The sequence below is a fragment of the Rhinolophus hipposideros genome (genome assembly GCF_964194185.1).
Source record: "Rhinolophus hipposideros genome assembly, chromosome: 12".
Lineage (NCBI taxonomy): Eukaryota > Metazoa > Chordata > Mammalia > Chiroptera > Rhinolophidae > Rhinolophus > Rhinolophus hipposideros.
Genome location: NC_138058.1, coordinates 72426866 through 72442328, shown reverse-complemented (window position 1 = coordinate 72442328; position 15463 = coordinate 72426866). Strand labels below are relative to the sequence as shown.

The window sequence follows — 15463 nt, the reverse complement described above, 5'->3', positions numbered from 1 at the left end:
AGATACTAGACATCTAAAAATCAAGACTTGAAAAGTATCCAGGATATTCTCCAATGTCTTGAACAAACAAACAAACAACAACAAAAACAAAAAAGTGTCGCTGGTAAACTAGGACGGACCAGAATCTGCCTGGTGTAAGAAAGGATGTAGTAATATAAATAATATGGACAGGACTTGAATTGTAGAAAGTTGCGAATAGAGAAAACCTCCAAAGACACCAAAAGGGTGAAAAAACAGGGAAGATAAAAGCAAAAAAGCGAGTTTTTAAAATTGTAACTTATTGCCTAGAGTGGTAAGAAAAGCTATCCACTAATACAGCTAACTATTTCAGAAAGCTGAATTTCACATGCAATGCTACTAAAATACCAAAGGCCGTACATAATGTCTGACCCAAGCTGCCACCTCATATAGAAAATTCTTACATGGGAGCTTCAACAAAGATTGTTTGACGGGTCCCCTGTCCTGCAGCGTCAGGAGCCAGCTTCGCCTGACATATTGAATTTCCAATGTCTCTCACACTTCCTCCTTTTCAGATGCACAAAAGGTTTTTGTCAAGTTTCTCTCGGTTTTATTGCTGGCAGCTACAGAAACCACGCCACATGCCTGGTGTAGAGTTATAGGGTGTGATTTTATTTGACCAGTGTCTTCAGAGCTTCTGGATTTTTAAAACTAACGGTGCGAGTTTCCTTGCGAGTTGTTACATGAAAACCGGCACTAATTCAAACTTTTTACTTGACCAGGTATACAGAAGATTTACCCGCTATCGTTGCACGTCCTCTGAAGCCCCAGGAAAGGGCTCCTTTACCTTGTTCGCACACGTTCCCTCCTCGCCGACAGGGAGTCAGCTATCGAAGGTGGGTCCTGGCCTAGCGCCCCGAAACTACTTCCAACTAATGGAGAATGGCCCACACGTGTGTCAGCCTAGGAACCACGACTGGGACGTTTGCTAGGGGTGCACGTAAGCACCGTGAAGCGCTTGGGTCTTCGAGTCAGAGGGACGTGGTCTGAACCCCGTCCGAGCGAGTCCCTGTGGGCTCTTGGGCAAATGGTCTTCCCCAAGAAACCGATACCCGTTCGTTTACCTGTCTCGTAAGGCTGTGAGGCTTAGGCGACTATTCGTCGAGTACAGAGGCACCCACTACGTGGTCATTTTTGTTTTTGATGCCGAACCCCCAAACTGGTGGAGGGGCGCGGCCCCGAGGGGCGCAGGCGGCCTTGGCCACGCGGAGTGGCCGCGAGGGCGGAGCGCACCGTCCGGTAGGGGGCGAGCGCCTCCCGCTTTCTCTCTTGCCCGGACGGGTATGCCGGGAGGCTTAGGGGGGACCCCGAGCAATGTCCCGAGCCCGGGCGGTCAGGGTCGGCGAGGTGCGCTGTGTCCGGGCTGGGGAGGGTGTCCGAGCGGACGCAGCGCGCGCCCTCGCGAAGCCGGTGTGGGAGTCGGGGCCTGGGCGGGTCCGCGCGGACCCGACGTGGCTCTGCCCGGCGCCCGTCCCACCGCACGGGGCGCGCCCTCGAACGCCAGCGCGCGGCCCGGGGCCCGAACGCCCAGACAATGCGGCGCGCGGCGAAGGGCGAGCGGCGCGGCGGCCCGGGGTGCGCGCCGCCTTCCTTCCTGCTGGCTCAGCTTCCCGGCGGCGGCGGCGGCGGCGAGCGCGCGGATTGGCGGCCCGGCCCCCGGCCCCGCCCCCGGCCCCGCCCCCGGCCCCGCCCCGCCCCGCGCCCCGCCGGCCACCGCCCCCGGCCGGGACCCGCCCCTCTCCGCCCGAGTCGCTCGCGGCCCGCTGCTGGGTGGCGGGCAGTTCCCGCCGGCTGTGCGCGTACGCCTCGGGGCTCGCTCGGGAGGCCAGGCGGCGGCGGAGCCCTCGGCGCGGCGGGCGGACGGGCCGGGCCCGAGTGCGCGGGGCTGCGCGCGCCGCCCCTGCTCCTGCCGCCCGGCCCCGCGCCCCGCGCCCCGCGGAGGCTCCTGCGGCTCCTGCGGCGCGGCGGCCCGCGCCCCGGCGCTTCCCTTTGTCCGCGGGCTGGGCGGGCTGCGGGCGCGGCGAAGGCGGCGACATCCGCGTGGCCGGTCGGAGCCCGCGCGGCGGCCAGGCGTTGGCTCCCCCGCGGCCGGCCGCTCGCGCCCGCGCGCCGTGGCGATGCCGGACCAGATCTCCGTGTCGGAATTCGTGGCCGAGACCCATGAGGACTACAAGGCGCCCACGGCCTCGAGCTTCACCACGCGCACGGCGCAGTGCCGGAACACCGTGGCGGCCATCGAGGAGGTGAGGGCGCCGGGCGGGCCTCGCGGGGCGGCGGGGGGCGGGGAGGGCGGCAGGTAGCTCCGCGCCCGCCCTGGCCGCCGCCGGCCCTTCGCCCGCCCCTTCCCGGCTCCCGCTGCCCGGGAAAAGTTTCTCGTCCTCCAGACCGGACGCGGCCGGGCTCCCGGTGCCCGAAACAGGAGCCCTTTGTTCCGTGGAGGTGGCTCGGAGGGAGAAGGCTGAGGCCACCTTGGGCCTTTTCACGCCCCCTCCCCCCACACCGCCCCGGTTTCCCTGGCGGGGCTCCGGCCGGCGGGTCCCCCTGGCGCGGCCGACTTTGGCCCGAAGGTCGGTGTGGGCAGTGAGCGGGGGCGGGGGTCCTCGGGGCGCCCACCTCCCAACTTGTTGGAGAAGTGCCCCGGCCCGCCGCCGGTCCCGCAGGCCAGGTGTGCGCCCGGGGCTCCGGGTCGGCCTGGGGAAGGCCGGCCGCGCGGGAAAGGGGTGCCCACCGTAGCCGGCAAGGCCTGACCGGGGCCGCACCCGCCTGGCGGAGGAGCGCGGGAAGGCGTGTGCAGCACCGGGCTTCGGATGCAAGGGCCTTGATAGCCGCCCCCGGTTACCTGTGTCCTACCTGTCGTCCCCCACGCCCGTCGCCTCCCTTCCCGCATCAGCCTGGAAAGGGCCTGATTTTAGTCAAGGTGCAAAGTCATCACGCCCAGCGCTGACTAGTGAGCCCTCCACACCCCGCGGAGAGAACACTTCGGAAGGAGCGCGCTTAGGCTGGCAGTTACAGCCCGTGCAGTGTCCGAGGGGCAGTTGGTGAGTCCTCGGCCCCGCCGACGGGTTTGGGGCGCTCCTCACCTCTCTGCCCTCATTTCCCATGCCTATCGAACGGGCTCTAGTAACGCATCCTGCCCAGGGCTGCGGTGACGATCAGAGACGGTGTGTAAAGAAATGCTTAGCCCTCTGCTGGGCTCGCACCGTAGTAGGTAGCTGGTTTACAAGACAGACGTGTGCCAATATTGAATAGATGATTAAGTTTCTCTTGGCCGGAATGTCAAGTTATAGCCTTAAAATGGGCGTATTGTAGGTGTGTTAGAAGATGCCTGGGCTAGAGTGAGCGAGGGGAGGTCACCAGAGAGCTTTAAATGAAGCAGTGGCATTCATTTTTTTGCCCACTGGAACAAAGCATCTGCTGTTAGGAATTGCTTGGAGGGAAAATCCAGAATGTTTCTCTTAGTGGAAATTCTTTTTTCTTTGTAGACGTAAACAGTCAATAATAGTGGAAATCAAAAGTAACAGATTCAGCATTCTGAATATTTTTTAAGTGTAGGTAGGGCATGGTCTCACCCCCCCTTCTCCCTTCTTTTAGCAGAGGAGAGCGTCTGTAAACCTTTTGTAGTGACTTATGTGATCTCACCTCAGTTACGTAGTTCTTTTTGTATCAGCAGAGCTTCAAAATTACGTCTTCAAATGAGGCAGATGGAGAAGGCCCGGTGAGAAGTTTTTTCAGAAGTGCTGGGCAAGAGAAACATTTTCATGATGTTTTGAAAATGCACCATTAAATAATATTCATGGAATGATTGCAACCAAAAAGGTAGCTGACTATTTCTTAAGGGAAGGAAGCTTTTTGTACATGGTGCCTTAAAAAAAAAAATCTTGATTATATTTAAAGTTCTGTTTCTTTTCCCTACTGTAGTTTATAGTTAAATATTAACACTGGCAGATGTTGGAAAGCTAGGCAAATAGGAATTGCTATTAAAATTGGCATACCCTTTCTCTGATTAATTTTAGTTTCCAGTGTATAATTCCAGAGCTCTTTTTTGTATGCTGTGCAGATTACCCTAGAGCTCAGTTACTGAGCAGATTAAAGGCACTGGATTTGGTCATTTTATTAAACTGCAAGCTTGTTCCGTGTTGCCCTCTGAGCACAAGAGTTGGTTATCATTTCAAATATGAAAAAACTGAAATCACTTCAGGTCTGTCTCACTTGAAGCCTATCCAGTTTACATACTAGGGTGATGGTTTGTGTGAGTTTGGATTTATGAGAACTAAATTTGAAAGTTTACTTTCTGAGAAATCACTATGGATTTCTTTCAGTCTTTTCCAGGGTGTTTAATGTTCATTGCCATTACAAAAACTTGTTCCTTTTATGGTTTTATTAACAAATAATGCCCACATTATGGGGCATCTACTTTTCATACTGGTAAGAGGCATGAGAGTGGGTATTGCGACTTAGAGAAATAAAATTTTAAATTTGCAAGCCCTTGGTCCTGTGTTTAAACAAGTGAATCATAGAATAATTTAAACTGATTAAGCTTTGTGAATCTACGATTTCCAATATAGGTTATGTCTGCTAAAAATCATTTTACATCTGAAATATACTTTCTTTGATATGCACACCTGTAGCTGGACGATGTAGCTATTGGGTCCCTGTGCTTCACTATGAATTTCACATCTGTTGTATTAATTCCTCATCCCTGCTTTATACTTGAGGAAATTGAGGCTCAGAGAGGTTAATTTGCTCAAGGTTACAGAACTAGTAAGTGGAAGAGCTGGAATTTGAACTTGGCTCCATGCTGTTTTCAGAAACGGATGCTGCTTTCTGTTTCTATAAACAATGCTGAATAAATTACTCCGTTGTCAGACTTTACCACTTGCCAAGTGTGTGAACTCGGGTGCGTGTGATACAGGGGTGCGATACCTCACGTTTTCTCATTTTCCTCCGCTTTCAAGTCTGGATAACAATACCTATCTACTTCAGAGGGTATGGTGAGGGTTTAGTGAACTAAATACACAGCACAACACCTGACCGACAACTGGTTTAGTAAATGAAACTGTTTAACAAATTATAGTTAATCCACAGAACCTGATGAGGGCATCGGGCCCCAAAATGGGATTAGTGTGAAGAGGTAGGAAGAGTATGGGAAACGAAAGGTTATATATATAAGTAAATGAAAAACTATGTAAGTAAATGAAAAACTATGTATCTATTAATCCTTGCTTATTTTTTAACTAGTTGGTTGTCTTGGCAACAGGTCCTCACAGAGCTGTGTTTTAAAATTTTCACTTGATCTCTTTCTCTGGGTAAAATATTTATTTTGCACAATTTTAGCAAAGTCTGGTACTGCGCTATGGAGTTCACCCTGTGTTTTTGGAAATAACAGAAAAAACAAGCAGTTGTAGCATCATCGGAAAAGTGAGCTTCCCCACCCCCTATTTTGTGGGGGTTATTTGTCTCAGAGTCTTTGAGTCTTTAGGTACTGTGAAATAGTCTCAAAAAGGGGAACAACGTATATGTACTTGGAATATGTGTACAGTTAAACCCTCCTTTAGAGCTCCATCCATTCTGCCTTGCTTATTTGGCTTTGTTAGATGCGTAGTTTTAAAAATAAATTCGTTGTTGACTGGTAAGTATTAAAATTTAATCTTCTTCCTTCCGGGGCCATAATGCTCTCCTCTGTTGTCCGTGGTTACCTTGGAAATCTCAGTGAGGTCACAAACACAGGGTAACTGCAGGGGTGGGGTGAGCATCTGGGCCATGTAGGCTCCCAGAGGATTGGCTGTCCTGGGTCCAGGTGCCCCTCCCAGCAGTAAGAGAGGGAACGGGGCCTACCGGCTTTTTAGGCAAGAATGGGATTCTGAATCTTTGTCCTTTGTGACAGTTCTTCCAAATTCCAAAGCGACAGACGGAATCTGCTGTCAGAAGGACAGCACCTTCTTGCCCATGCTTCTAAGTCAAACGGCCACCTTATAATGCTGTGTTCTGAAATCTGGATTTCTGTGTTTGGGAATTTTTGAGTCATTCAAGGAAAAAAACCGATCTTCTCTTACGTTACTCTCCCCTCCCCTAAAATTCAATTTCTGTTTTTCTTGTGATTAACAGTAAAAACACTAATGCGAGTCCTGGTAGGTTCCAGGTCCTGTCGTTCATTTAGCATTTATTGAGTCCTGCTGTGTGCGAGGTGGTGGGAATAGAAGACCAAGAGGAATACGTCTTCTCTTTGACAGAATCTACATCTTAGTGGGAGAGACAGACATCCCAGTATAAACAGATCGCATGTTGTGACTCCAAGATGGCCCAGAATCCTGGATGCCCTTGGGTGGGAGTGGTCAGTCAGGTGTGCCTGGGGCTGTGGGTGGGAAGGTCTTATATGCGGAGGTGTGGTTATTAGGTGGTCAGCACATGCTTTAGTCACTAAGGTGTCTGAGGTCTTCAAGGTCTGCCTCCCCGCCTTAGGCAGATACTGAGCCACTCCTGAGGTGGTGGCCAACTAGGCCTCCCCTTGGATTTGCAGAGCTGCCCACTTCACAGAGGGCTGCGCAGGCCAAGAGTTTGGAGTAATCCTTGATTCCTCTCTTCCCTCCACATCTCTATGCACTGGTCCCTTTCTTCATGGAGCCATCTGCACTCTAGACCTGCACGGTCCCAATACAATAACTAAGATAAAAAATTCAATTTCTCAGCTGCCTGAGCCACCTTTCAAGTGACCGGCAGCCATATGTATGTTGGACACTGTAGATTAGAACATTTTCATCACTGCACAAAGGTCTGTTGGACAGTGCTATTTTAGACCTTTGCAACTCAAGGAAGGGTCCATCGACCTGGGGACTTGTTAGAAGTGCAGCATCTCAGACCCCACTTCATACCTGCTGAACGGGAACCTACAGTGTGATAACAGCCCAGGCCATTATGTGCACATTGACATTTCAGAAGCACTTCTCCCATGAACCCAGGCTGCACATTCGAATCACCTGAGGGGCATTATGTAGAATAGAGAGGCCTGGCCCCCTCCCTCACATTCTGACTTAATTGGTTTGGGTGGGGCCTGGAGCATTGGCATGTTTTAAAGCCTCTCCCCAGATGGAGCTGACAATCACTGCAATAAACAGATGTAGTGTCAGGTAATAAGTGCTTTGAAGAAAAGTTACGCAGAATATGGGACTAGACAGTGACTTTGAAAATCAGGAAACTGCAATCAGGAAAGGCCTCTCTGAGGAGACCCCACGTGAGAGCAGATCCCAGAATGGAGCGAGGAAGCCAGCCAGGGAAGAGCTGGGATCCAAGAACGGCATGTGGAAGGGCCCTGAGATACAACCCGGCTGGGACATTTCGGGACAGGAAGCAGGCCCGTGTTCAGGGAGAGGAGGATGGGGGCAGGCAAGGGACCCATCACACAAGGCCATGTCGTCATGGGGGGGCATTGTGTTTTCTTCTCGCAGTGGGAAGCTCTTAGAGGCTTTGAATGGGGAATGACATGCTCTGACTTACATAAGGAAATTTTGCAGTGGCTATTCCAGGGAGAACAGACTGGCAGGGCCTGAGGGAAGTGAGGGAGATGGGTTAGGGGCTGGGGGTCTACTGCAGCCCTCCGGGCAAGAGGGTTTTGGACCAGGTGGTGGCAGTGGGGGTGATGAGAGGCTGGTTGAGGTCCATTGTGCCTGCGGACTGCTGTGTGTGCTGGGGTGAGGGCACCTGTTAGAACAGTTCCTGCCCCTGCGAGGCAGCAGCCCACCCAGTTCACTCAGGCTGCTAAAGAATGGACGTCCCGGTGTCCCCATGGTGAAGCCGACTCACTGGCGCTCCTTAGCATCAGTACCAAGGCCAGCTGTGTGCTGCTCAGCACAGCTGGTTATGGAACTTGTGCTGGGACCAGTCCTCGATGTTTTGCTTCACGGCAGACACCGACGGGGGCAGGGGGGACGGGGAGGGAAGCGTAGCTGTGTAGCCAGGCCGGAGGGGTGTGACCGCGTCTCCCCTCCGCTATTTCTCGGTGGAGGATCGCAGGTGACGCCTCCTTAGCTGTGTTAGCTGCCTGGGATGCTGTCCCCGATTCAGCTTCCCAAATACTGCTCTTTCCCTACTAAGAAGAGGTAATACATCTTCATAATCTTGTCCTGCGATAGGAATCTGCTTCCTTTGCTCACCCTTTTCTGTGTCATAGACCCTTCAAGTGGATTGCCAGGGCCCTTCCAGGTGCTTGTGGACCCTGACGGCTTTATCCTATGAACCCTGTGGAATAAGTAGACCAGCCACCAAAGCTGGCATGCTTGGGTCATGTTTTTATTGGTATTTGGTTGTGCTGAGTTTGATTCATGAATGTATATCGGGCACCTACCAATATGTGGTTACTGCCAGGTGCCAGGGATGGAAAAGTGGGCAGGGTTAGCTCCCTCCCGATAAAGCACTTGTATTCTCGTCTTCTGTGCGCAGTTTTTTGTAGTTTAGCCTCTGCCTTTTTTTGTGGGGTTTTTTTTTTTTTTTTTTTTTTTTTTTTGTGCCATGACAACTGGTGAAGGTGCTGGACCTCATTTCTGGAAGGTATTTAAATGCATCAAAAAAAAAATACATAGGATTCCAAAGGGAACCAAATATATTGAAATACAGTTGAGCAAAATATTTGAAAAGTCTTTGTCATACTAATATGTGTTTCTTTGCACAGCGTTGCATTTTAAGATTTGGTAGTGTATCTAATAACTCCTGAAGCACTGAGAATGGGAGCAATATTATGAGATATTTCTAGCAGCTCTAAAGTTACATGAATATACTTTTTATTGGAGTCACGGGAGCTGCTAATATTACCATGGCGTGTTGCTTCCATTCATAATTGAAGACAGTGTTAAATTTCAGTTACAGGCTGAGGTCTAGATGTGATTCTTTGTTCCAATCCGGTTTATGGCCCTCGAATTTAGACTAGAATTCCAGGCTTGGTGGTGAGCTTCTTTCAGTTAATTGTTTTTTGGAGTGTGTGATTGACTCTGTAACAGTGCTGTTTAAACAGACTTCATAATTACTACTGCACTGTCATTGTCATGAGTTGGTTCTTAGCGTCTAGCTGAGAAGACTTACAGCTTACGCCAGTGTGGCAACGATCAAGCAGCAAAGGTGTTTAGAGGAACTGGGGGCGCTGGGAGAAGCTGCCAGTTGGGGTTTGACAGCCGGGGTGCAGTCTGCACGGCTTCAGGCTCAGTGCTTGGCAGTTATTCCTCACAGGGCTCCACGGGTCAGCGCGTACACGTGTGCATGCCTTGGAGTTCAGCAAAACCGCGAGCTGCATCTGTGGCTCCCGCAGTTAGGCTCCTGAGCTGGGCTGCCTCTCTGCGGGCCAGTTCTGTTTTCACCTTTGTTGTTTCCTTGCAGGTCATTCACTGACCCTGACTCTAGAGGAAGCTTGATTGTGAAGCGATCGTACGTTTGCAGGCCCCTTCTGCCCAGAGTTGTAAGGGAGACCTAGCAGTCTGCGTGCTTTTGGGCAGGTTACGTATTTGAAATGCTGCTGCTGCTGGGTGTGTCAAGGATATCCAGAGCATGGTTGAAGTGTTACTGTCAGTCAGTGTTGGTGTGTTTCCTCTTTCTTTCTAGCATTTATTGGGCACTTACTGTGTGCCAGGCGTGCTTCAAGTTCTTTACATATAGTAACTCTTAACTTGTTTCATTATTAACAAAAACCCTAGAAGGTCCAGAGGACCTAAGCCACTTTACCAAGATCACAGAGCTATTCATAGGAAGTGGTGGAGGCAGGAATCAAACTCAAGCGGGTTTTGACCTGAGAGTTGTCTTTTTTTTTTTTTTTTGCGGCCGCCTGCCTCTGCGTAGCTCGTGCTGAACCTTTGCGTTTGTTGATGCCTCTGTGGCCATCATAGCATGCCCGCTCTTTAGCTGTTAGTAAGGCGATTGCCTTTCTCAAGTGGATGCTTCTGGAAAACGCTTGCTGCTGCTGTTTCCTCTCTGGCTCCTCTGTCCTTGTTGCTGCAGAAATGGCTCTCGTCACTGTCTTCACTGCCTGTTGCCCTGTCCAACCCGCAGAGCCAGTGGCTGGAAGCCTGCCCTGCTAACGGGCTATGAGTGACGTCATCTTTCCACTCAGTGCTGAAGAGGGCTTTGTCAACAGGATTTTATACATAGATGCTGTCAGTGAGTCAGGTGGCTGATGAAGGTAGTTCCCTCTGATGATGAATTCCCTTGTCTTTTAGGATTCTAGCCAGGTGATCAGAATTTTAGGGCCTTGCTTCCAGAAATAATCACATTCTTATAGTTGTTTTTTCCCCCCATAAACATCAACTGCAATGGCTGACATTTCTTTGAGCCATGTTTTTGTGGAAAGGACTGTGCTGTCTTTTATTTTTTATTTTTTTATTTTTATTTTAATTTTTTAAAAAGATTTTATTGGGGAAGGGGAACAGGACTTTATTGGTGAACAGTGTGTACTTCTAGGCCTTTTTTCCAAGTCAAGTTGTTGTCCTTTCAATCTTAGGGGTGAAGGGTGCCGGAAGGCGTAGCTCAGCTCCAGGTCCAGTTGCCGTTGCTAGTTGCAGGGGGCACAGCCCACCATGCCTTGTGGGAGTCGAACTGGCGACCTTGTGGTTGAGAGGACACTGGCCCATGTGGGAATCGAACCGGCAGCCTTCGGAGTTAGGAGCACGGAGCTCTAACCGCCTGAGCCACCGGGCCGGCCCCTGTGTTGTCTTTTAAACTGATCATTGAATCCTCAGCAATCGTATGAGGTAGGCCCTGCTGCTGTCTCTGTTTTATAGTTGAAGAGACCGAGGCTCAGACAAGTCACATGGCTGCAGCTCCCTCTCCCACAAATGGTGTTTGATAGAACCTGGAATCCCAGCGCCCTCCCCGCCCCGCCCCCCCCCCCCCCCCCCCCCCCGTTAGCGTGGTGTCCTCATGGGTCTGTTCCTGTTGGTCCTTTAACTAACGCCTGCCTGACCCCCTGCGGGGGTTGCTATTGCCTGTGAAGATTCCTCTGGGTGTTCCCGGGGGGGCCCCCTTAGTGCAGGTTGATGGCTGTTGATCATCCAAGGCCACTTGCTGAGATTGTGTGGTCACCCAGACTGAGTCATCAGACACTAACCAACCTCGGGGGAGGAACTTGGCATCAGACAGTTTATTAAGTGACCTGAACTGCCTTGAAGTTCTGGCCTCTCAGAGCTGAGGGGCTGAGAACACGTCCCAGCTCCATGTAAAGGCCCCGAGAGCCAGGTAGGCAGCGATCAGATCCATATAGTAGACCCTCTGTCAGCACGTCTGTGTTTTGAGAGGTGGCCGCTGAAGGGGGAATCACGGAAACCAAGCGAGAAGTCGGCACCTGATTGGCAGTTAGGGAACTCTGGGGATATTTTTAAAGGAAGGGAGATGGTAAGTCCTGGTGCTCTATTCATTCCTCGGTAGCCCTGACCTTGTTACTAACCAGCCCTTGGGCCTTGGGCAGGAGATTTCACTTGGTCCAGCCTCAGTGGCCTCATCTGTAAAATGGATGAGATAAACTGCAGGGTCTTTCCAGCTCTGAGCATGCTGTGTTTCCAGTTGTCTGTAACAGTCACCTGCCTCTTCCTGCTCTTTAATTTTTCTGACTATCTCCTCTCTTTTCTCCTCTGGGCTACTGATGTTCATGCTTTTAAGGAGGTTAGAGGAGAACATACAGGTTACCTCTCCCGTTCCCCCTTTGCACATTCCCTCCCCTGAAAGATCACTGGAGTCAATAAAATGCTAGGCCCTGAGCTGGAGTTTCATTGGGTGCATTGCTAGTTTGTTTGGGAGAAGTGGGGCTCTGTAGTTTGCCACCCATTTCACCTCGGAGCAGCTTTTGCAGTCTTTGCTGCATACCATGGTCTTGATTCTGTCTTTGGTGTACTTTGCTTCTCTGGTGAAAAGCAGGTTGAGTTAATGATCACAGGTCATTAAATAGTTTGGATGGTTGAACTCTTAAGTAGATACCAAGTTTCTTATATCAAGTTCTGATAGCTTTTCCTTGGGGTTTGGGGGCACCAGTATTCCCAACATTGGGGCATGTACTCTCTGTTATGAAGCTGTGATTTCACATTTGCCCTGTGGGTTTGGTTGTGTGTCTCTGGTGGAGTAGAAAGAGCAGTAGCTCAGGAGTTAGAGGTGATTATAGTTCTGATTCGGCCTCCACCTTGCTGTGTGACCTTGAGCAAGTCACCTCTCTGAGTGTCTGGTCTCTAAAATGGCGGCTTTGGACTAGTTGATCTCTGACTACCCTCCCCAGCCTGAAAATCCCGTGATTCTTTGTATCACATATATTGGGTTTGTGAAGGCTCTGGGATAGATAGATGGTGGAAATAAAAATCAACAAGGAATAGCTAGTTTGTGGTCCTGAAAAGCAAGTGTAGGTTCTGAATGTTATCTGCAAGTTGATTTAAAAAACAAAACAAAACACCTTTTTAAGGCTTCCTGAGGCACTTATTTTTGTTGTTGTTCCTTTTTAAAAAATTCAGATACAATTTGCATACCATAAAATTGACACTTTTTATTGTGCGTAATTCAGTGATTATTTTAGTATATTCACAAAATTGTTCGGCCATCACCAGTATCCAGTTCCAGAACATTTTTATTGCTCCCCCAAAGAAACCCCATACCCATTGGCAGTCCCACCTCATTCCCCTTGCTCCCAGCTCCCACAACCACTAACCTACTTTCTGTCTCTATAGATTTGCCTGTTTTGAACATTTCATATAACGTGATCTTACAATATGTGGCATTGTGTGCCTGGCTTACTCACCTAGCAAAATGTTTCAAGGTTCATCCAAGTTGTAGTATGAATCTGTACTTCATTCCTTTTGCTGTCTGAGTAATATTCCATAGTATGGCTATACCACATTTTGTTTATCCATACATCAGTTGATGGACATTTGGATTTCCACTTTTTTGCTATTATGAATAATGCTGCTGTGAATATTCTTGTACAAGTTCTCGGATGGACATATGTTTTCACTTTTCTTTTTTTTTTTTTTTTTTTTGTTGAGAGCCCACTGGCCCATGTGGGAATCGAACCGGCAGCCTTCAGAGTTAGGAGCACGGAGCTCTAACCGCCTGCGCCACCGGGCCGGCCCCACTTTTCTTGAGTATATACCTACGAGTGAAATTTCTGGGTCATATGGTAACTGTGTTTATTGTCCAAGGAGGCTGGACCACTTTACATTCTCAGTAACAGCGTACGGGGTTCCAGTTTCTCCACCTTCTTGTCAACTCTTGTTATTGTCTGTCTTTTTGATTATGGCCATCCTAGTGGGTGTGACATGTTTTCTCATGGACTTGATTTGCATTTCCCTGATGGATGACTAATGATGTGAAGCATCATTTCATGTGCCTATGTCTATTTGTGTATCTCCTTTGGAGAAATACCTATGCAAATACTTTGCCCATTTTAAAATTTGAGTTAATTTTCATATATGATGTGAGGTAGGGATCCACCTGCATTCTTTTGCATGTGACTATCCAGTTGTCCAACCACCATTTGTTGAAAAGATTGCTCTTTCCCTATTGAATTCTCTTGGCACCCTTTTCAAGAATCAATTAATCTTCGATGTATGGGTTTCTTTCTGGACTCTTAATTCTGTTACATTGCTCTTAGGTCTGTCCTTCTGCTGGTACCACACAGTCTGGATTACTGTAGATAGATGCTAGTTTTCGAAATCAGAAGTTGTGAGTCCTCCAGTTTTGTTCTTCTTTATCAAGGTTGTTTTGCTATTCATGGTTCCTTACATTATATGTATTTTAGGATCAACTTGTCAACTTTTGCACAGAAGTCCCTTGGGATTTTAATGGGGATTGCACTGCACGTGTAGCTCAACTTGGGGAGTCTAGACATCCTGACATCTTCCAATCTGAACTTGGAGTGTGTTTTCATTTAAGTCTTTAATCTCTTGTAACGCTGTTTTGTAGTTTTCAGTGTACAAGTCTTAGGCTTTTGTTAAATTTGTTCCTAAGTATTTTATTATTTTTGATGCTATTATAAATGTAATTGTTTTCTTAATTTCATTTCTGGGTTGTTCATTGCTACTGTGTAGATACAGTTAGTTTTTATATATTGATCTTATATCCTCCTATCTTGTTCAGCTTGTTTATTAGATTTACTAAGGGGTGTGTGTGTGTGTGTGTGTGTGTGTGTGTGTGTGTGTGTGTGTTCCTTAGGCTTTTCTAGATACAAGATCATGCCATCTGCAAATAGAAATAGCTTTATTTCTTCGTTAGCAATCTGAGTGCCTTTTACAGTTGACCTTTGAACAACATGGGTTTGAACTGTGTGGGGCCACTTATACGTGGTTTTTTCCCAATAGATATACTGTTGGCACTCTGTATTCCCGGTTTCACATTGGTTGGTTGGGATTCAGCCAACTGCAGATCGAAAAACAGTGTTTTCCATCCACTGTTAGGAATCGTGGATGGGAAGGGTCAACTGAAGTTATACTTGGATTTCTGACTGCTTGGGGGTCGGTGCCCCTAACCCTCCCACGCAGTTCAAGGGCCAACTGTATTCCTTTTTATTGCCTACTCACTGGGTCAATTCTGCATGGTCTTAAATACCCAATGGATCGCACAGAGTAAGAGCTCAATAACTTCATTGACTGTAGTATTAAGAAAACTGTCTGTACAGCCTAAATTCCTTATATTTGTTTTGTTCCTTCTCATTTGGGCTTGAATATACCGAGAAAAATTGGAAGCTCTGCATGCTTGGTCTTTAGTCATGAAGTAAGTTAGTGGAAATGCCACTTGCATTGGTAAACGGGTTTCAGACATTTGCCTCACTCAGCCAGGTGTTTGGTGGTACCTGGGAGGTGTACAGTTCAGGACCAGGCCTCTTCTGTGTGCAGCAGCAGACTGCACAACCCATTGGGGTTGCTGGTTAGTGTGGCTTTTTGGTTCTTCTTTCTATAAGCAGCACCTGAATTCTTTCACCACCGAGACATATGGTCATTTGACAAAAGGTCAATTATTGAGATTGCTGGCTTTCTTGTCACCTTGTAAATTCTCGTTGATTTTTCTTGTTTGGCAAATAGGAATGAGGTGTGTTTACTTGTTAAGCTGTTGGGCTGTCAGAACCTGTACTTTTGTTTGCTGAGGTGGTAGCTGGCCAGGCCGCAGGCTTTCCAGTGGAAAGAAGTACTGCTGGGTTGGTCTGCCAGCATGGAGAGTCCAGGGTGTAACCCGCGACGCAGGCAGGATGGCTCTTCACCTCCCGCCTCCACGCCGTGTCTGTCTTCTCCACAGGGAATACATCGCTTGTGCCGCAATCTAGGTCGTGTTCAGAGCTTACCAGTCTCACTTCGCCCCCCACGCCCCTTTCTGCCTTCTCTTATCTTCACTCACTCGGGGCCCTGTGTTTTCTGTTTAAAATAGGAATTCCAGCCATTGGGAACTGGGTGGTGGGGTGCTGTAATGTGGGATTTCAGGGGAGGCCTTCCTGTGTCTCTTAGGT

At 49.1% G+C, this 15463-nt stretch overlaps 1 protein-coding gene across 4 annotated transcripts in view; it reads left to right on the top strand.

Moving 5' to 3' along the window:
• Nucleotides 1-1950: 1950 nt before the first annotated feature.
• The window catches only part of ASAP2 (ArfGAP with SH3 domain, ankyrin repeat and PH domain 2), a 149327-nt gene continuing 135814 nt past the window's right edge, over nt 1951-15463 (top strand). For 3 of the 4 annotated variants that reach the window (XM_081069020.1, XM_081069019.1, XM_081069018.1), the window contains exon 1: nt 2023-2261. In XM_081069020.1, coding sequence (XP_080925146.1) covers nt 2136-2261 — 126 coding nt within the window. In that variant the 5' untranslated portion in view covers nt 2023-2135. Of the gene's footprint in view, nt 2262-15463 lie in introns of all 4 variants that reach the window. The other variant, XM_081069021.1, reaches the window with a different exon arrangement.